This window comes from Chelonia mydas, chromosome 3, assembly GCF_015237465.2.
Source record: "Chelonia mydas isolate rCheMyd1 chromosome 3, rCheMyd1.pri.v2, whole genome shotgun sequence".
In the NCBI taxonomy this organism is placed as follows: domain Eukaryota; kingdom Metazoa; phylum Chordata; order Testudines; family Cheloniidae; genus Chelonia; species Chelonia mydas.
In genome coordinates this window covers 54,551,838-54,573,572 of record NC_057851.1, presented here as the reverse complement: position 1 = coordinate 54,573,572, position 21,735 = coordinate 54,551,838, and the positions used below count along the sequence as shown (strand labels likewise).

At 42.4% G+C, this 21,735-nt stretch overlaps 1 protein-coding gene across 3 annotated transcripts in view; it reads left to right on the top strand.

Moving 5' to 3' along the window:
* ASRGL1 (asparaginase and isoaspartyl peptidase 1) overlaps positions 1-20,715 on the top strand; it is a 41,088-nt gene extending 20,373 nt beyond the window's left edge. For all 3 annotated transcript variants that reach the window (XM_007070559.4, XM_043542465.1, XM_043542467.1), the window contains exons 4-7: positions 4,074-4,228; positions 6,761-6,879; positions 12,241-12,351; positions 15,702-20,715. In XM_007070559.4, coding sequence (XP_007070621.1) covers positions 4,074-4,228; positions 6,761-6,879; positions 12,241-12,351; positions 15,702-15,973 — 657 coding nt within the window. In that variant the 3' untranslated portion in view covers positions 15,974-20,715. The remainder of the gene's footprint in view (positions 1-4,073; positions 4,229-6,760; positions 6,880-12,240; positions 12,352-15,701) is intronic.
* Positions 20,716-21,735: the final 1,020 nt, after the last annotated feature.

Here is a 21,735-nt window from a genome sequence, read left to right as displayed (position 1 = left end):
CTGTTTCAACCAGATGACCATGAGGAGTGACCATCCAGGAGAGCTTTATGGAGATGTCCCTGGAGGATTTCCGCTCCATCCCCAGACACATTAACAGACTTTTCCAGTAGCTGTACTGGCCGCGAATACATCCCAAGTCTTCAGGGCAAATTAATCATTAAACACGCTTGCTTTTAAACCATGTATTATATTTATAAAGGTACACTCACCAGAGTTCCCTTCTCCGCCTGGCGTGTCTGGGAGCCTACCTTGAGTGGGTTTGGGGGGTACTGACTCCAGGTCCAGGGTGACCTGGCTCTCGAGGAAAACAGTTTTTCCGCTTGCTTGCTGTGCGCTATCTTCAACCACCTCCTCCTCCTCATCTTCCTCGTCCCCAAAATGTGCACCCCCGTTGTGTGATAATCCATTGACGGAGTCAAAGCACAGGGGTGGGGTAGTGGTGACTGCACCCCCTAGAATGGCATGCAGCTCATCATAGAAGCGGCATGTCTGGGGCTCTGACCCCGAGTGGCCGTTTGCCTTTCTGGTTTTTGGTAGGCTTGCCTGAGCTCCTTAAGTTTCACGCAACACTGCTGTGGATCCCTGTTATAGCCTCTGTCCTTAGTGCCCTTGGAGACTTTTTCAAATGTTTGGGCATTTCGTCTTTTGGAACAGAGTTCTGATAGCACGGATTCATCTCCCTATACAGTGATCAGATCCCATACCGTCCGTTCGGTCCATGCTGGAACTCTTTTGCGATTCTGGGACTCCATCATGGTCACCTCTGCTGATGAGATCTGCACTCACCTGCAGTTTGCCACGCTGACCAAACAGGAAATGAGATTTAAAAGTTCGCGGGCCTTTTCCTGTCTACCTGGCCAATGCATCTGAGTTGAGAGCTCTGTCCAGAGCGGTCACAATGGAGCACTCTGGTATAGCTCCCGGAGGCCAATACCGTTGAATTGCGACCACACTACCCCAAATTCGACCCGGCAAGGTCGATTTCAGTGCTAATCCCCTCGTCAGGGGAAGAGTACAGAAATCAATTTTTAAGAGCCCTTTAAGTCGAAAAAAAGGCTTCATCGTGTGGACAAGGGCAGGGTTAAATTGATCTAACACCGCTAAATTCGACCTCAACTCCTAGTGTAGACCAGGGTTTAGTAACAGTGAAACACTGTATCCTGGCATCTGTGTCAGGGTGGAAGGGTTTTTTTGTGTTATGTCACAACCTTAAAAGTCAGTGGGAGTTGATGGCACTCAGCATCTCATTGGATCAGACTCTTAGGGTCAAATTCTCTCTTCTACAAAACTGCCCTGATCCAGCCAAGCTGCTCAGGATAGGCACTAGTCAAAGGATTTGGACCTTTAAAAAATGTTTTTAAATGCTTTTCTTCTTTTAAAATTTTCTTCCTCTTTCTGTCAGAAAGTTATAAAGCTCCTAGTAAAGCAGAATGACAGAAGTGGTACATTGAGTAAATTAGGCATGTTTTTGGGGGAATAGAAAGAGGCTCAGAAGTTTGAGGACATTCATTCAAGCCTTGATTCAGCAGAGCTCTTAAGCAGGTACTTAACTTTAAGAATATATACTTAAGTCCGATTGACTTCAGTATGACCTAAATCTGTGCTTAAGTGCTTTGCTGAATCAGGGCCTTACTATAATAAGAAGTGGACCCTCACCAAATTGATTGACTTCATGTGACAACTGATTCAGGTACTCTACGGGAATGGTATTTGCATACATAATGACAGGAACTGGGCCTAAATAGATCAGTAAATATTTTGGAGGTGGGTTAACATCAATTTAGTCATTTTAGATGTTAAGAAAAACATATGTTAGCGTGTGATAAGTTTAGGATTATTATTTTACCATTTACAAGGAATAACAATGTTTGAACAAAGGATAATTTTTTCTGCAGGTCACCACTGAGCACTGAGCATAGAATAAAAATAGTTCTTCGGGTCATTCCGCCCTGGTCTACACTAGGAGTTGAGGTCGAATTTAGCAGCATTAAATCGATTTAACCCTGCACCCGTCCACACGACGAAGCCCTTTTTTTCGACTTAAAGGGTTCTTAAAATTGATTTCCTTACTCCACCCCCGACAAGGGGATTAGCGCTGAAATCGGCCTTGCCGGGTCGAATTTGGGGTACTGTGGACGCAATTAGACAGTATTGGCCTCTGGGAGCTATCCCAGAGTGCTCCATTGTGACCGCTCTGGACAGCACTCAACTCAGATGCACTGGCCAGGTAGACAGGAAAAGGCCCGCGAACTTTTGAATTTCAATTTCCTGTTTGGCCAGCGTGGCAAGCTGCAGATGAGTGCAGAGCTCATCAGCAGAGGTGACCCTGATGGTGTCCCAGAATCGCAAAAGAGCTCCAGCATGGACCGAACGGGAGGTACGGGATCTGATCGCTGTACAGGAAGAGGAATCCGTGCTATCAGAACTACGTTCCAGTTTTTGAAATGCCAAAACATTTGTCAGAATCTCCCAGGGCATGAAGGACAGAGGCCATAACAGGGACCCGAAGCAGTGCCACATGAAACTTAAGGAGCTGAGGCAAGCCTACCAGAAAACCAGAGAGGCAAATGGCAGTTTCGGGTCAGAGCCCCAAACATGCCACTTCTATGATGAGCTGCATGCCATTTTAGGGGGGTCAGCCACCACTACCCCAGCCGTGTTGTTTGACTCCTTCAGTGGAGATGGAGGCAACACGGAAGCAGGTTTTGGGGACGAGGAAGATAGCTCACAGCAAGCAAGTGAGAAACCGGTTTTTCCGACAGCCAGGAACAGTTTCTCACTCTGGACCTGGAGCCAGTACCCCCCGAACCCACCCAAGGCTGCCTCCCAGACCCGCCAGGCAGAGAAGGGACCTCTGGTGAGTGTACCTTTTAAAATAGTATACATGGTTAAATAGCAAGCATGTTTAAAGATTAATCTGCTCACTATAAGATGGTACAATAGGACTGCCTGCAGGACTAAAGAGAATAACCTGGTCGAGTCACTCCTAATTTAGTCCTTGCGCCCATGTCTGCCCAGGCGCTCCTGACTGACCTTACCGAGGCGGCCAGGAGCACCTTGGACACGATGAAGATGGTGTTCAGGCCTATTGCACCGTCTGCTGCCACAAGGCAATGGGTTGCTGCTGCTGTGTAGCAATGCAGTACCGCGTCTGCCAGCACCCAGGAGACATATGGTGACAGTGAGCTGAGCAGGCTCCATGCTTGTCGTGGTATGGCATCTGCACAGATAACTCAGGAAAAAAGGTGTGAAACAATTGTCTGCCGTTGCTTTCACAGAGGGAGGAAGGAGGGAGGGAGGGCCTGATGACATGTACCTAGAACCACCCGCGACAATGTTTTTTGCCCCATCAGGCATTGGGTTCTCAACTCAGAATTCCAATGGGCAGTGGAGACTGCGGGAACTGTGGGATAGCTACCCACAGTGCAATGCTCCAGAAGTCAACGCTAGCCTCGGTACTGTGGAAGCACTCCGCCGAGTTAATGCACTTAGAGCATTTTGTGTGGGGACACACACAATCAACTATATAAAAACGATTTCTAAAAAAACGACTTCTATAAATTCGACCTAATTTCGTAGTGTTGACATACCCTCAGTGACCTGACCACACCAATCATGTAGATAAGCAAAATACCAATGATTGATTGGAAGAGATTGCAAAACCAGTTCTATAAAGGATTACAATAGCAGTATCCTATCTAGTTTCAGAAAAAAATTGATATGAGTGAATTGTAATTTTCTCATCTAATGAGTATTGAATATTTGAAGGCAATTATATTCTGTTAATGCTAATTATTTTGGGGGGGGGGGGGGGGTTTGATTATTGAATCCAAAATCCTCCTGTTCCATCAAAAAGTCACATAGGAATCCAAATATACTCCTACTTAAGTCAATGGGAGCAGGATTGGAGCCACAATTGTGCCTTTTATTAGTTTTATTGGTTTCCAAGAAGTTAAAACAAAAAAAAATTCTTTAAATACACTTTTAAAAACAATGAAGTGTTTTGTATAAGACTGTACAGATCAGTACTGAACACCAATTAGTGTCAAGAGTTTCTTTTCTTTCCCTATCAGACAGAGCACATGTTGCTGACTGACCATGGGGCAAAGCTTTTTGCCAAGGCCATGGGTGTTCCTGAGATTCCAGGGGAGAAACTTATAACGGAAAGATCCAGGGAGAGATGGAGCAAGAACCTTGAGCCAGATTCTAACCCTCAGGAGTTTAAAAAGTAGGTACTGCACAAAAAATGTTACACTCTAATGCCTCTCATACACTCAGTTTGTGGTGTCAGTAAGTGTTTTCCTTAACTAGCAACCATGCAGACTCGCTATGGGATCTGAAAGTAGTTCCTTGGGCTTAGTTCTGCCCTGACATATACATGTGCTTCCATGTATATGTGGTTTTCAAATTATGCCCTCCATGATATGTGGGCAACCTTCAGTAGGCTTGCTCAAGTGTAATTGAAGAAATTTGGGAAACAATCCCGTTGATGCTGAAGAAGGAAGAGAATCCAGCTCATGCTCACTTAGCAGTATGGGCCCTCCACCATTGGCAGGTGGCAAAAAAATATTTCAACTGAAGTTAGCAGATAGTCCTGAATAAAAACACTGAGCAGATCTGGTGAGCAAGGAAGTGCTATCTCTATAGAGTCACTCTCCAAAGGAGAGCTGTGGTTTAAATGAGGCACTGTCTCCACTGCTAAACCAACAGCTAGACCCTGGCAGAACATACATATCTATCCATAAGTCTGCATAACCAACATAGACTGGGATTTGTTTTAAACTGGATCAAACCATTAATTTCTCATCTACCAAATTTTGGCTCATAGCTCCCCTCTTCAGGGGTTGGCAGTGGTACTTGGTCACTGAGAAAACAAGCAGATCAGAAAATGTGGTGGTTAAAAATGCACTGCTAAAAACCTAAAAACCTAAGAACCAAGTTCTGGGTGGGATGAAGGAGAAAAACAAAGCCATTAGCAGAGAGAAAGGGTAGGAGACAGCAGCAGAATGAAGGACATTTGAAAGAAAAACTTTTTGTAATAAAATAGGGGGTGGGGGAAAAAACAGTAGGGAGAATAACCAACTATCAAAATGACTGACCTTTTCAGTGGGGAGTGGGGTTTAATAATACTAACTGTTTGAGCTTCAATCTTGTGACAGTGGAAGGGGGGAAAAACTCTTTAATAGAAGGACCATATATTATGTATTGTTAGTTAGCTCTTTTATTAAGTAGTACAGTAGTATGACACAAAGTACATCTCACAGGTCAGCCAACCTCTTGCTGTAGACAAGGTGAGGATATATTCTTAACGAATTACAACCATGCAACAGCATGGACTTTCAGCTACTAGTTAAGGGGTAACAGACTACGAATCCTAATGAGGCTTCCACATGGTGATCTTCTAAATCGAAAGACCTCTCAACCATTCTTGTAGCTGTTTTACTCACTTCGCACTGACTCAGACTTCAGAGTGGTGTAGGTGGTCACTATGTATGCTGGTTGTGTTGCTTTAGGTCTCGGGGGTTGTGCTGGGAGATGCGTTGATTTGTGGGGTGGCAAGTGAGGGGTGTGCACTGCACTAAGGGATTGTGTGTGTATTTGGGATTATGTCTGCTGGTTGTGTTGGGTGGGTGGTTTGGAAGGACTGTGGCAGCTGGGCCAAGTAATCTGCCATCTGTGCCATCTCCCTCATACTACCAATGCAACTGTTATATGTAAATTAGCTGTAGAGTAAGGGTGGATGAATGGTTGTTACCTCCAATATCACAGTGGTCTAGGACTCTTGGCATGGCATAGATACATGTGTTACTGTAGCCTGTACACCATATGGCTAAAGGGCTGAGATCATACAAACAGGATGGTAACAGACTTCAAAACTCAACGATGATTCAACATGGTGATATTCTAAATAAAGAGTTCTCAGCCCTGCTTGTAGCTGTTTCTTTCACTTCACACTAACTCAGACATTTTAGGCTTTAGAGCAGTGGTGAGCAACCTGCGGCCCATGGGCTGCACGCAGGCCGTCAGGGTAATCTGCTGGCGGGCCGTGAGGCAGTTTGTTTATGTTGACCGTCCACAGGCATGGCTGCCTGCAGCTCCCAGTGGCTGTGGTTCACCATTCCCGGCCAATGGGAGCTGCGGGAAGCGACGCGTGCTGGTCAGTCTCAGGCAGGGGAGTGATGCAGGGCATTTTTAGGACCACTGCTATTTCTTACATTCAAAAAGATAAATTAATAATCATCACTAGGCTTTAGAGCTCTCATCCAATTGGAACAGTGGAGGCAGTTCCCACTTCTGAGTTTCTGTTTCCGGCTAATTCAGAGCTTCAGTAGGTCCCATCTGAAAAATTATCTTCACAGGAGGGCTAGGAATTTTTTTTATTCTTTCCAGATGAAAGCTTTCATACCGTATCATATAAATTTATCATGGGGAAATCAAATAAATAGAGCAAACAGGCCAAGGGTTTGACATCTGTGCTATCAATTCTAAGGTTGATACTATGTCAGAATTGTAACATATTGCTTGTTATCTGAAATGGATAGTGGTTTTTCATAATGAAACTCCCTACATTAAAAAAACAAACAAACAATTATACGAAAATTAAGTGATTCTGACATGAGGCTAGATTAAAGTTAATGACATTCATTGTAGACTTCTGTTGTAATCTCACATTTGTAAAAGCTACCTGCAGAATGGACACAACATGCTTTGGCAAGTATTCTTAACCCTGCCTAATTCTGTGAAATACTATTCTTGGCAGAGACCCTGGAACAGTTGGTGCTGTTGCTATAGACAATGAAGGAAACGTAGCTTGTGCAACATCCACTGGGGGACTCACTAATAAACTGGTTGGCCGAGTCGGTGATTCAGCATGTATAGGTACGGGTAAATGAAATCAGTTAACACTCACATTTTCGATGATTGAAATGAATCTTTGACACTAGCTGATTTAGAATTGAGGCTTAAATTTAAACATACTAAAAAGAGTCAGTTTATCCTTTTTAACGACTGCTCCTTCCACACAGCCAGAAGGCTGCAGATGGGGGTAGATGTTTTGTATTTACTGTCCAGCTTTCTGGTAGGTCTGAACAAACAGAAATAGGAGACACTCCCCCTTTTTCTGGAAACAATATGGTTGGGGGTTTCCCTATCGTGTCCCTTCCCTTTATACTGTGATACTCTTATGCAAAAACCAAGAACTCTTCTGCTATATTCCCTTGCAACACAGACAAAATTGCAACCTGTTCCCCTCTAAGGCTCTATTAGTTGCTCAGATGGTGTTTAATCCAGATGTCTCCCAAAGAAAAGGGTCAAAACTAATGTGAAAAATTAACCGAATGCACCAGATTCTTCTCCCATTTATACCATTGTTTATCAGGTGGAAGTCCAATTGCAGTCATTGGAGTTTCATTAGAGCAATGAGAATTTGACTAGAAGTCTCTAACATGACTGGCAACTTAGTCACTCTTATTTAAAGCTTTGACTCTCTCTGTAAGTTCCTGTTCATAAAGAGCTGTGGGAAGCAGAATAGAATGTTATAAGAGTTGTCTCATCCGTAGATAAAGAGTCTCTTTATCTTTCTCCAGTGAGTTCCTCGAATGGGACAGGCTTGTATTTGGTGATTGCTTCATAGGTCTTCCATGGAACTGGAAACTGGAAAAGCAATATTTTTAGAAAAACATGTTCCAAACTTGAACAGCACTCCTGCTGGCAGCAGCTGATTAGTAGACTCAGAGCCACCATTGCCTTACATCCAGAATTGCTGAGCTTGCAGGCAATTATGGTGCCCACTGACTATTTTCAGCATGGTTTGCAACTTGAGCATACATTGAACCAGCATGGTCCTCTGCTCACCCTAAATTGCCTTTTCCTTAACCTTTGTCTCATCCAAATTGTAGCAGCATGGCAAGAGCAGTGCCTCCTTGTGCACCATTCAGACATGTTGATGCATGTAGGCAGCTGTAGGTCTTCCAGGGTTTGGGGGTGAGGGGCAGGAAAGGAGGCTGTCTACCTCTGACCTACCAGCTAGTTGTACCTTCAATCTTATCCTCCTCTGGGGTGGGTGGAGGGGCTCAGCCCCAAAAAGTTCCGAAACAAAAAGCAAACCCAACTCAATCATTGGCTGTCCCCCTGTCTTCCCTTCGGGCACCCCAGTCCTTCCCTTTGGGCTTGTCTCTCACAGTCTCTTACTCGCTCCTGGGATCTAACTGCTCCTCCCAGTGGCTGCTCCAACTAGCAGGCCCATCCTTCCTTCTGTAACTTTGCAAGCAGAGCTCCCTTCAGGCAGAGAACTGTCCTCCTTTCTGACTGGCCATTCAATTGAGCCAGGCTCTCCTATTGTTTCCCCCTCCAGGCTTGGTATTGGCTACAGTTATAGCAAAAAGAAAAGGAGTACTTGTGGCACCTTAGAGACTAACAAATTTATTTGAGCATAAGCTTTCGTGAGCTACTGCTCACTTCATCGGATGCAGTCAGTGGAAAATACAGTGGGGAGATTTATATACATAGAGAACATGAAACAATGTGTGTTACCATACACACTGTAACCAGAGTGATCACTTAAGATGAGCTATTGCCAGCAGGAGAGCGAGGTGGGGGGGACCTTTTGTAGTGATAATCAAGGTGGGCCATTTCCAGCAGTTGACAAGAACAATTGAGGAACAGTGTGGGATGGGGAGGGAGGATAAACATGGGGAAATAGTTTTACTTTGTGTAAAAAGAAAAGGAGTACTTGTGGCACCTTAGAGACTAACCAGTTTATTTGAGCATGAGCTTTCGTGAGCTACAGCTCACTTCATCGGATGCATCCGATGAAGTGAGCTGTAGCTCACGAAAGCTCATGCTCAAATAAACTGGTTAGTCTCTAAGGTGCCACAAGTACTCCTTTTCTTTTTACGAATACAGACTAACACGGCTGTTACTCTGAAACCTGTCATTACTTTGTGTAATGACCCATCCACTCCCAGTCTCTATTCAAGCCTAAGTTAATTGTATCCAGTTTGCAAATTAATTCCAATTCAGCAGTCTCTCCTTGGAGTCTGTTTTTGAAGTTTTTTTGTTGAAGTATTGCCACTTTTAGGTCTGTAATCGAGTGACCAGAGAGACTGAAGTGCTCTCAAACTGGTTTTTGAAGCATTCTTACAACTACAATACCCACCTGCTGAAGTGAAGAAACAGATTGACAGAGCCAGAAGAGTACCCAGAAGTCAACTACTACAGGACAGGCCTAACAAAGAAAATAACAGAACGCCACTAGCCATCACCTTCACACCCCAACTAAAACCTCTCCAACGCATCATCAAGGATCCACAACCTATCCTGAAGGACGACCCATCACTCTCACAGATCTTGGGAGACAGGCCAGTCCTTGCTTACAGACAGCCCCCCAACCTGAAGCAAATACTCAACAGCAACCACACACCACACTACAGAACCACTAACCCAGGAACCTATCCTTGCAACAAAGCCCGTTGCCAACTGTGTCCATATATCTATTCAGGGGACGCCATCATAGGGCCTAATCACATCAGCGACCCTATCAGAGGCTCATATACCTGCACATCTACCATGTGATATATGCCATCATGTGCCAGCAATGCCCCTCTGCCATGTACATTGGTCAAACTGGAAAGTCTCTACGTAAAAGAATAAATGGACACAAATCAGACGTCAAGAATTATAACATTCAAAAACCAGTTGGAGAACACTTCAATCTCTCTGGTCACTCGATTACAGACCTAAAAGTGGCAATACTTCAACAAAAAAACTTCAAAAACAGACTCCAACGAGAGACTGCTGAATTGGAATTAATTTGCAAACTGGATACAGTTAACTTAGGTTTGAATAAAGGCTGGGAGTGGATGGGTCATTACACAAAGTAAAACTATTTCCCCATGTTTATCCCCCTCTCCCCACCCCCCACTGTTCCTCAGACGTTCTTGTCAACTGCTGGAAATGGCCCACCTTGATTATCACTGCAAAAGGTTCCCCGCACACCCCACTCTCCTACTGGTAATAGCTCACCTTAAGTGATCACTCTGGTTACAGTGTGTTTGGTAACACCCATTGTTTCATGTTCTCTATGTATATAAATCTCCCCACTGTATTTTCCACTACATGCATCCGATGAAGTGAGCTGTAGCTCACGAAAGCTTATGCTCAAATTTGTTAGTCTCTAAGGTGCCACAAGTACTCCTTTTCTTTTTGTGAATACAGACTAACACGGCTGCTACTCTCAAACCTGTGAGTTATAGCAAAGTGGCTCTCCTTAACCATGCTGGTGTAGGTCTTCTCTGCCCCGTCACACAGATCTTCAGGGCCCCTGCATTTTGGAGCTAGTGTTAGAAGAAAAAAAATGAAGCCGAGCACCATTTGGTGCAATACTAACTAGCTTGTTTCTTCCTAGTAATCGACAAGATAGTCACTTCTCAGATACCCCAAGGAACAAAACTCTTGTAACTATCCACACTCCTATTACGCATGCAGAGTTCTTGGGGGGTTGCAGAATAGAATATGGCAACATTTTCAATGCATAGGGAGGGAAGTTGAGTGTCCCTTTTTGGGTGGGAAGGAGGAAAACCTTTCACTCTCTGCTGCTCCCCATCCTAAACTCCATGCTAACTGTAGTAATCCTATCCTATGCACCTTCAAAGGCCCGTGGCAAATAACGACCTTAGCAGATACAGTGGAGATGACCAGCATAGCGAAGGGGAAGGGAGAGAATGGTAGGGAAGGGAGCCAGTGGATAAGGGGGCATGGAATGAAGTAGTGGTGATGATGGGAAGGGGGGTCAGCAGCATGAGAGCATTCTGCTTCTCCTGAGGACCTCAGGTTCATCACTCTGTGCTGTGTAGGAGGTGCATCAGGGCCCATCCCCCCACAAGTCTTTGGACGCTAGCTGGAGATTGATCTGCCTTAATTGTCTCAATGGGATTCCTCAAAACACACCTGCACTCACAAAGAGCCTTATTAAGCTTGGCAGGTGTTAAAGCCTAAATAGGATTGCAGGAGGGGGAGAGATTTTGGTTGACCCCTGAACATCTTATGGCCTCTAACCAGTCTCCTAATGCTTGGCAAGGGTGATGTACTTACCCACGTGAAGTCATTCTCCTATCTCTCCCCTCTGGTCTGCAGGAATAAGGCACCAAATGTGTGGCCCTCAAAGGGCCTGCAGGAGTTTCCTGTTCAAAAATATTGTCTACTAGAACTTTTTTCTCTCCAAGAGCATCATCAGTGTGTGGCCTTTTTAAGGTTCATTGTTCGGGGGAGGCACAACATTAATAAGAAGGAGCATGCTTGAAACCATGTCTTTTCTGAATGCAAGATTTTTCTACTGGTTTGTTTTTTGTTTTTTTTTTTAATTCAAAGAATTTTAAAAGTATAAGCAACTGATAATTTGACTTCGTTTTCCATGGCTCCTGACATTGTAACTATTAATTGCACCATTCATGAGCCCTAGATTGACTTTAAAAAGAACAGTACAGTGAGTGGTTGTTGTAGGTGAGAGTTGGGATATCAGGTGGCTGTAGGACCTTAACTTTGGTGCTGGTTCTAGTGACCCACAGAGAGGCACAAACATCTGTTGCTTAAACGATGGCACCTGCAGGATCCTCTGACATCAGCAGGTTTGTTGTACTCCTGAGTCAGTGCAGCCTTTTGACTTGGAAACATCTCTCCTGTTTGAGCTTTTCTCCCATGATCTGTCACAGTGGAATCTTAGTGCTGCTACCTGGCTGGCTCTTACTACCTCTCTGCTGCCCATTGGTCAGCACATTCCTGCAGTGTACCTCCCTAGCCAGTCAGTCATCAGTGCAAGTCCAGCTGCCTCACATCTTCCACTTCTGGCTTCCTATTTTCCCACCATCACCCTGCCTGCCTTTCCACCTTGTCTTCCCTGCATGCCTCTCCTCCATCTACCTGCTACTGATCTGGCTACTATTAATGCTCACTCCTTCCTATTCCAACATCAGACTCCCCACTATTCCTCCTTCCCCATTATGCCATTATCTTTCCAACCCTATAACTCGGCAACCAACCTCTTCCAACTGTGACTGACTTCTCACACTGTTGTTGAAACTTTGAGGAAGAAATCAGATCTCAAATATGAACTTTCAGTTTTTTGTCCCTAGAAGCAAACAGGACCTCCAGAACTTTAGAAATTGGCCTGTGATTTGAAATCATGCATTGCTTGTAAATCTCTTTTGCTCTAAAGCTTTAGTGTCATACTTTTTCTTTGAGCAGGAAGTGGAGGCTATGCTGATAACCATGTTGGTGCCACCTCTACCACAGGACATGGGGAAAGCATGATGAAAGTGGTCCTAGCCCGACTTATTCTCTATCATATGGAACAAGGTACAATCTAAACTTTCAAGTAAGATGAAGGAAAGTAAGACTGGAACTAACTGGTTTATGTAAATTATACTCTTAGAAATGCAGTTGCTGCCCTCTTCCCCCCCCCGAAAAAAAAAAGAAAAAGGTTTCCCGGCCATTTATGGTTGGATTATCTCAAAACACACACAAAACAGTAGGACTAAAAGTGCAAACCAAATAAATTCCAACTGTATTCTCTGAATATCAAGTAGTGTGGATATTTTTGTTCCATCATGTTTTAGATACAGCATCGTAAAATATCATTATTCATATACATTATTTTATGTTTAACTGAAGCTTTCTTTACAATTTTAAGTAATTTCATTAGCAGAGAATTGGAAAAATGCAAATGTAAGTAATATTAGTTTTAAAAAAAAAGTACAAATAAAGGAAAGTGCAAAGCTTCCATAACACAAGAAGCTTAGAGACTCCAGCGGCTATAACAATTCATAGGATTGAATTGTTTGTAGCAACAGAAATGTTACAACCTTTTTCTCTCTGTTCAAAAAGGAATTAATATGACTGCATTTTAGTTTTGTTTTGGAAAGTGTATTAAACTGTATGTTAAGTAGACTAGGTGCATATGTGGTAAACAGCTGGCATGGAGTGTCTCATCTGACTGTAACACAATCTAACTGTGGATGACTCTTTAAGCTTTACCTTCATCAGTTCGGATGTCATCCAAACCCTTGATTATATTACAGCCTGTAAACAGTCAGACAACATACTTGTATTGCATGCAGTTACAGAACCATTAATGTAGACATCACCACTATTTTTAGAAAGATACGGTTTGCAAGTATTAAAGAGCAAAAACTTTTGAGACTCTTACCGGAATCTGAACTACAGTAAACCATTTTTCATTTACATTCCTATTCATAAGAGAAATGCGAAACAAGAAGGCAAGTAGCAGCTGAGAAGATTTCTGTAACTGCTACATGTTTTGTGGTCCCAACATATGCTATTCATGGTTCATTCTTAGTAGAGCCAAGAGAAATTATCAGTGTAAAATATAATACTCCGTGCAGATTATTCCTCAAAGCCCTAACATGCCACAGCCCCACCTCACTGTCCTGTTTCACTGGAGTTCATTCCTTTCATAAATGGCCTTCCAATCTTAAATTTACCATAAAGAATTGAGCCAGGTTCTTTTCTCACATACCCTGGTTTACATTGGAGTAACTCCATTGTTTTCAATGGAGTTACACCTGATTTACACCAGCCTGAGAAGAGAATCTCACTAAAACCCTTTTTAAACATTTCTAAATTTCTTAGTGTGTAGGATAAAACCATTGTTAGCTTGCCACTACTCAGCCTTCCCTGAAATGTTGAGGAGCAACCCATCTTTTAGGCAAAGACCCCAGCAAATGAGCAATTCCTCAGCATTTCGAGAGAGGGCCAAAACTCAGTCCTATCGTTATTGCTACTTTGAGCCCTTGAGCTGCCAACAGAAGCAGAATATTTAAGAACTGTAAAATAAGCCTGCGCGCACACTTAGGGAAAAATTTTCAAAAGCGCCTAAGTGACTTAAGAGCCTAAATGTCATTGAAAGTCACAGTGTGATATAGGCTCCTAAAGGCTTAATTTATTTTTGAAAATAGGATTTAGACTCCTAAAAATAGGAAACAAGTGACTTAGAATACCAGTGTTGCATATAATGCATCCATGAAGTGTTAAGAATGGCTGGCCTCTTCCTTAACATCTTTCATTTGGGGAGAGTCTTATTTCTGTTTCCTCGATATTTGAAGGAATGTTTGGAGCAGTGTGTTTAATTAGTTTCCTCCATTTTGCTGGGTGCCAAGTATTGCAGGTTCACGTAAATTCTTCTTGTCACGTATAATCTGTGACTTGTTTGGAAAAAATCTTTTAACAGCTATTGGAATTTCTGCCTTATGGTGGCAGCTGTTGCCTTGGTGAAAAGTCACAGGGTGAAATCCTGATCCTGTTGAAGACAGTGGCAAAACTCCCATTGACTTAGTAGTCAGGATTTTACCACAGTAAATGGATTCCTATCTTGCAGTGGCAAAGACTGTGAATAGTTTCTATTCTGTTTTTTTCACAGAAAGTTTGAAGGAGGGCTAATGCATATAGTCAGTAGTCACACACACAACGGACACAAACAATGTAACACCACAGCTGCTTTAGTTCACAGTATTAAGACCAGCACTACGGCATTTCTGGAGACAAATGAAAGGTTACAGCTTGTGAACAACTATAACAACTATTAACAGACTTCTGCATAGGACAAAATGTTCTTCAGTTTGTTTATAAAGTGCTCCAATTAATAGGGATTGAGTGTGGTAAAGGATCTTGGCTGTTGGTGTCATTAGTGCATAGTCCGGTAACAATATGAGGGCTGACAAGCAGATCCTGCCCGACAGTGGCTGCACCCACAGTAGCATCAGCGTCCACATTATCAAAATTAATCACAAACAGAATTCACACACTGAGCTCCTCAGGGTTCACGGGTCTAACTTTGTAGGGGTTCCCACAGTGCATTCTCTCTTAGGGACTCTTGGCTGGCTGGTTCTTGCTCACATGCTCAGGGTCTAACTGATCGCCATATATGGGGTTGGGAAGGAATTTTCACCCAAGTAAGATAAGCTGTAACCTGGGGTGGGGGTTTGGGTTGCCTTCCTCTGCAGCCTGGGGGTGTAGGTCACTTGCCAGGATTATCTGGGTATATCTCAATCATTTCTCTGCCATTGTGAGGGGCCTCAGGCATGGTGCACTTCAGACCCTCCTATTCTCTGCCTGTGGCTCGTTACAGTCTAATCTCCTGAGGGCTGTGATACTTTGGTCTACTTCTGGTTGTTGGGTTTTGTGTAGGTGCTGGGGAGGTTGGTGGCCTGTCATATACAGGAGGTCAGACTAGATGATCTGATGGTCCCTCCTGACCTTAAACTCTCACTCTGTGAATTATTGTGTGTGTTCAAGTCCTATTAGAAAGAAATTCCCTGGCAGACCACTGCTAGTGGCACGTTTGCCAACAGTGACCACCACCACCCTTCAAAAAAGTCCCATTATGTGTCACTGAACTACAAAGTTCACCAGTTACGCTAAGTCAAAAAGACTAAAACCTCAGAATAATGGGAAGCTACATAAACCCTGTCTCTGCATAGAAGCTATTTGCAGTTGTTCACTTTCCTCCCATAAATGAAGCTTTTTCTAGCCATTGCACTTGTAACTTCTTGGGCATTCAGTAAAGGAAAGAAATACCAGAGGGCCTGGTTCTGCACAAAGTGAAGTCTGAAGAAAATTTTGTCATTGACTTAAATAGGACCAGAAGCAGATACTACATGATCATCACTCTTCTGTGTTCTTGTTTTCAGGAATGTCACCGGCGGAGGCTGCTGACACTGCATTGAATTATATGAAAACCAGGGTGGGTGGATTAGGAGGTGTCATAGTTGTCAGCAATTCAGGGGACTGGGCAGCAAGATTCTCCACCAAGCAGATGTCTTGGGCTACAGCGAAGGATGACCAATTGCAGTATGGCATTTACACTGGGGAGATACATACGAGCTCTGTATGCAATTCTGGGGATGAAGAAAAGTGGACAGTACAGCAGGACAAAGATCTCAGTCTTCATGGGGCGCAGTAAAAATTGACGTTATCTTTCTGAAAAGATTTACCCTCTATTAAATGTTCCCAGAATTCACCACATTTTACAAGCAAACTGAAAGAGGTACTGGACTTAAAGATAATGGATGTGGATATGGTGATCATTTTCAATGTCTCTAGAAAGCACCAAGGCTGGTATCCTCTTTTCAAAAACCAATTAGAGTATAGGTGTGTAAAAGGGCGTCCCCTCATGTCTGGGCCTAGCGCAGATGGCTCTCTTCTAGCACTCTCTGCCGACAGTTGCGCCAGCCCTGTAGCGGTCTGTCTCTTCTTGTGACTCAGCCTCTCCAGCCAGGTCCCATCCCTTCTAGGGTAGTGAAGTCCAACAGATAATCTAATGTCCTTATGAAAGGTCTTCAGCCCTGATTCTGGCCCCCTGTGGTCCTTAGAGCTGCTTATCTCAGGGCTGTCAAAAGTCCTTTTCCACTTATATCGGGGGCTTCATGCCACCTTCCCTGATGGCCAGCAGGGGAACCCAGGTCCTCCCCCTACACTAGGTTCCAGTCCAAGGACCCTACAACCAGCAGCCAAAGTCTACCATGTCAGACTCCTTACTGCTGCCTCTTTGGACTTCTTCCTACCAAGTCTGTCAGCAGCCTCTCTCACAACCTCTATAAATTCACCCTCCTTTCAGGGCAAGAACTTCCCCCTGAAATCTGCCAGTAAATCTCATACCAAGTGTACAATTTAACCCATCTTCACTTTTCATCCCTCCTAAGTTTCCCTTATACAGTCCCTCAGTTAACCACCTGCCAGGGCTCTCTTTCAGGAAGTCCAGATCCTGTCTTTTATCAGAGCTCAGCACATTGAAGCTTGTTTGGTCCTAGTGGCTGCACTGTGTCTCACCTGGCCTCTTGCTAGACCTCTCTACCCATAAGAGGGTCCCAGGGCCAACCTTCTTCCTAGACTTCCTCCTCAACCCTCAGGGTCTTGCTACTCTCTTGTACCTGAGGAGTGAATGCAGAATTCTTCTCTCTCCCTGAAGGTCCCTTCTTTCTTTTTCTTTCTGCTTCCTTTTTTATGGTGCAGCAGCCTCCACCTATGAGGCTATGACTGCCACCTACAGCAGTTTTTGCATAAGCAAAATCTATATCTTCTCAACCAGTGCTGTATCCTTAAAAATCAAAGAAATTCTTTTTTAATATTACCCCACTTTCCAATCCTTTCAAACTATATTCTTTCACCTTGGGTGCGTCTCAGTTCTTCATATAGATTTTTTCTTTCTATGTAACTGCCCTTGCATTGCCACAGCAGATGCTTAACTGTTTCTTGGACTATAGGTGTCCATAACCCATTTTGTGCTTGTTTAGTAAATTACCATTCAGGTCAGAGTGACCTGTTAGCCCTCTAAATGTATAGTTACTTCACTTCTTCTATCATAGCTATTAAGTATACCATTATCATCAAGTTTAGGACATATGTGATAGGACCCTTGTCTTTTTTTTCCTCTTTGGTCCAGAGTTCTTGACATTCCTTCTTAAGTTCTCTCTTAACCAAACTTTTGAAGTCCTGTATGCTCAGAGGGCTCTTTATGTCAATCTCATTTTAAGGCATTTTTCACTGCTTTATCTGCCATTTTGGTGCCCAGTATCCCAGCAAGCACTAGAATCCACACTATTATGATAGGTATACCCAATTGTACTCTCTTTAGTTAAGAATAATTGATTGAACCAGTGCTGCTTTCCGAGGCTTCCTTTCTAATCACCATTATACTTGATATACCTGTCATAATGGCCACAAAATTGCATAGTCTCATAGGTCTCTTAATTCCAGATTCAGAGATACAAAAGTCCCTTCCAAAGCTGTGTTCTCATCTCTAGAGCAGTCAGTATAGATTTGGCAATGCTGACCCCATTTGCCATGTATAAACTCATAAATTATAGCCGTCGTGTTCGATAGTCCTGCTCTTACCTTTGTTGTATCATATAATTTCAAATCCACACCTGGAGAGACAACCATCCAGCTATAGGTTGATTTCCCATGACTAAGATTTTAATTTCTTCCAGACCTTCCTTTTAACCCACCTTTTGACCCTGTTTTCAGGTGGGAGTTTGTGCCTACTTAATTCCCAACTGTCTCGTATATTTGTTTAGTACTCTTATCTTTGCTAGTTCCATTAACCTTCGCTGAAAAGGTTAAATCTAACAATTTCTACCTAAATTTATAGGCATTTCTCGGGTTGCTACCTGCAGCACACACGAGAGATTCCAGAGTTGTAATACTTGCACAACATGTGATTCCCAGAGCTTCACTTGGATCTTGGGCTCTGACTTAAAAAAAAATTATTTTTTTTTAAGTGTTGATTTAGAAGTTGATTTAAAGTCTTGGTATCCATAATCTGTAAATGGTCTTATTAATGCCCTTTACAGCATCAACAGTTTGTTCTTATCTGCACCATGAGTTGTTCCCAGCAATACTTTTAAGCAGATTCATCCTGTCTTTACAGTTAATTCTGATATTCTGATATCACCATTATACTTGATATACTGTATATCTGTAACCCTTCCAAGTTAGTTTATTGAACATAACTCCTAAGAATGTAACATTTTGAACTACCTGATTTTTTCTGTATAGAGAGATAGGTTCCATTCTTCCCCAGTTTTCCTTTTTGGTGAAGATCATTCCCTTTGTTTGGGCAAGTGAGAACCGAAATCCCCAAGTATCTCCTCATTCTGAAATTCCCAAGTGCCTCATTGGTTCTCTCCACAGCTATCTTAAGTCTTCTATATTTGGCCCATATATCACAGTCATCCGCAAATAGACTAATACCTATTCCTGCCTGTATACTCCCCGGGAGAGCATTAATAATAATATTAAACACGGTTGGGCTGATACCACTCCCCTGTAAAATGCCATTAGTAAATTTATAAATATTTGACAAACTTGCCCCCCCCCCCGACTTGCATGGTTCTACCACTTAAGCAATCTCTTATCCACCAAAACGTTGTTCCTCTTACTTCAACTGTGGCTAGTTTATACATCAAGCTTCCCTCCATAGCATGTCATATGTTTTTCGGTGTTCAAAAAGACAGCTATCAAAATCTGGTTTGTATTTGTTTCTAATCTTACAATATGATCAATTATGCATCTTCCTTTCCAGAAACCACTTTGTACACAGTTTATAATTTCATTTTTTCCAAGTACACTACTAATCTCTCATTTATCAGTCTTTTCATAATGTTGCCCACACAGGATGTCAGGGCAATAGATCTATATGCATGAGGTCTTTGCATAATTTGCCAGGTTTTCCTATCAATATAACTACCGCTTAATTCTATTCTGCTGCCAGTATTCCTTTTCCCCATATTCTGTAATTCAGTAAAACAAGTGCTCTTCCAGTAGGTGCTTAAGCATTGCCTTACATATGCTATCCTTACTTGGGATACTGCATTTTTACTTTTGCCTGTAGCTTTTTTGAGTTCCTGTATGCTGAAATTTTCATTCAGTATATCATCTTTATATTCTACCCTGTCATGTAAGAGCTCACAATTTTCTTCAGCAAACATTTTTTGTTCACCAAACTCCTTTCTTTGATTTTTATCACTACTAACTTTTTGGAACTCTTTTGCTAAAATATTCATTTTTCCTAAGTTAGAAATGTCAACTTTATCATTTACTATAAGACCATGTATAAATTTTTGTTTTTACTCCATATCCCATTCATTCTTTTAACTTGTTTATTTCTCTCTGAAACCTTGGAATCGTTGTTCATTTTCCCACAATACTTTCTCCAGCTCTCTTGCATTTTTAATAATTCTTTGCACCACTGCTTTACATCTTTTATAGTTCATTAAGTCCTTGCTATTCATTGTACTTTTTGCTTGTTTGTATATATTTCTTTAATTGCTGCTTGACAACCTTCGTTCCACTAGGGAACTGGATATCTGAGTTTCTGGCAGTTTGGTGTCTTACATATAGCTAGGTTGGCTGCTGTTACAACTCCCTTTATTGTATTATCATGAAATTCCTCTAGATTATCACTTATACAATTGGATATTAGATATTCAGCACATTTACTGTTAGAGTCCCCAGTTTGCCTTTCTAAGGCTCTAAGTAGGAATTTCTTCAGTATTTTCAACATTACCTTGGCCTCTTTATAGATTTCCCAGCTGCATTTACATTCTATATTGCTTGTTGCAGTTCTCAGATCTAAACATACAAAGGGTCTAGCCACAGAATTAAACCTACTAGGTGCTCCAGTATCGAGCAATACCAGGCTGTGCAGTTCAATGAATTGTTCCAGGCATTTGTCATTATAATCAGTTTTCCTGCTTCCTCATAATTCATTATGGCTATTAAAATCTCCACAAATAATATCCAGGCCTTTGACACCCTTAACTAACTCTTCCAATTCTAGATTGTCTAGGTTTTTTTTAGATGGGTTATGAATCTTAGTGGTTTGTATAAAGGCAGTGCTATTCTGCAGAGGAATCTCAACAGCACTGTACTCAAAACTTACGTTCTGTACATCTATGTCAATGTAACTAAGACCTTCCTTTAGAACAGGAAGCGTCTTTATAGTTGTAGTTATTTCTCTGTCATGTCAGATTATATTATATCCTGGAAGTCTAAACATAAGTTCTCACTAACCATGTTTCTTGTACATGTATCACATCAAGGATTTTTTTTTTCATTTAAAGTTTCCTTTAATACCTGACCATGTGTTATTAAATTACGTACCAGCAAAAAAAAAATAAAAAAATTAGAAACACATTGCTTAAACTGCATTACTGTACCTTCCTTTAAAATTGCATCAGTGTGTTCTATTGAGAGATGGCCTATATGTAAATACTGTTTTGCTACTTTTGGTATTCTTTCAGTCTTCTTTCCTGTCTGTAAAGTGCAATTATTCACTTCTGTCATAAATGCTATAAATTTCTCATTGTACTACTTGTAGGCATCTTCATCTGTCCCTCCAACCCACCCCCCCTTATATTATCTTTCTGCCCTGGTGTTACATGGTATTGTACTAATAGCACTCTTCCCTCAGTGGCATTTTCCCCCTTCTCCACATTCCACGCTGAATGTGTTTTAGAACTTCCACACAGAATATTTTATTTTTCTGCTCCAGACTTCCTGCATTTATAATCACCACTCAGTTCCTTCCCCAGCTGGGCTTCATCTTTAATTAAGCCTAACCTACCCTCCTGGTGCAACCAGGTAGGTTGAAAGAAAAAGAGGACTTGTGGCACCTTAGAGACGAACAAATTTATTTGAGCATAAGCTTTCGTGAGCTACAGCTCACTTTCAGAGACAGGATGGGGTATATACTTCATTGCAGGGCAGTAGCCACGTGTAAGTTTCTGCAGACTCCCAGTTAACATGCCTCAATGCTGTGCTAAAAAAGAAGCCATGGGTCATGACGAGAGAGTAGTTCATCTCCATCCCCAGTCTCGGAGACTGCTAGTACCATTGATGATGAAGTGAACACCTAACCACTAAAAACTGAGTTTTGACCACCTTTGAACACCCATCATTTGGGTAACAACTGTTGGTTACTGCCAACCAAGTTTCTAAATACAATAGAAGCGTAAAAGACTACCTCATTAGGCACCAGTTCCCAGACACTTTGCAGGAGGAGGAAAGAGAGAATGATGCAAAGGAACTGTAGTTCCCTGGTTTGGGGAAAAGCTAACAATAAGGAGCTTTAATTTACTTAATTCACACATGGTAAACCTGGAATTTAAAAAAAGAAGAATCCACGCTCTAAAACATTATACTTTTAGTTTGAACTGGGGGAAT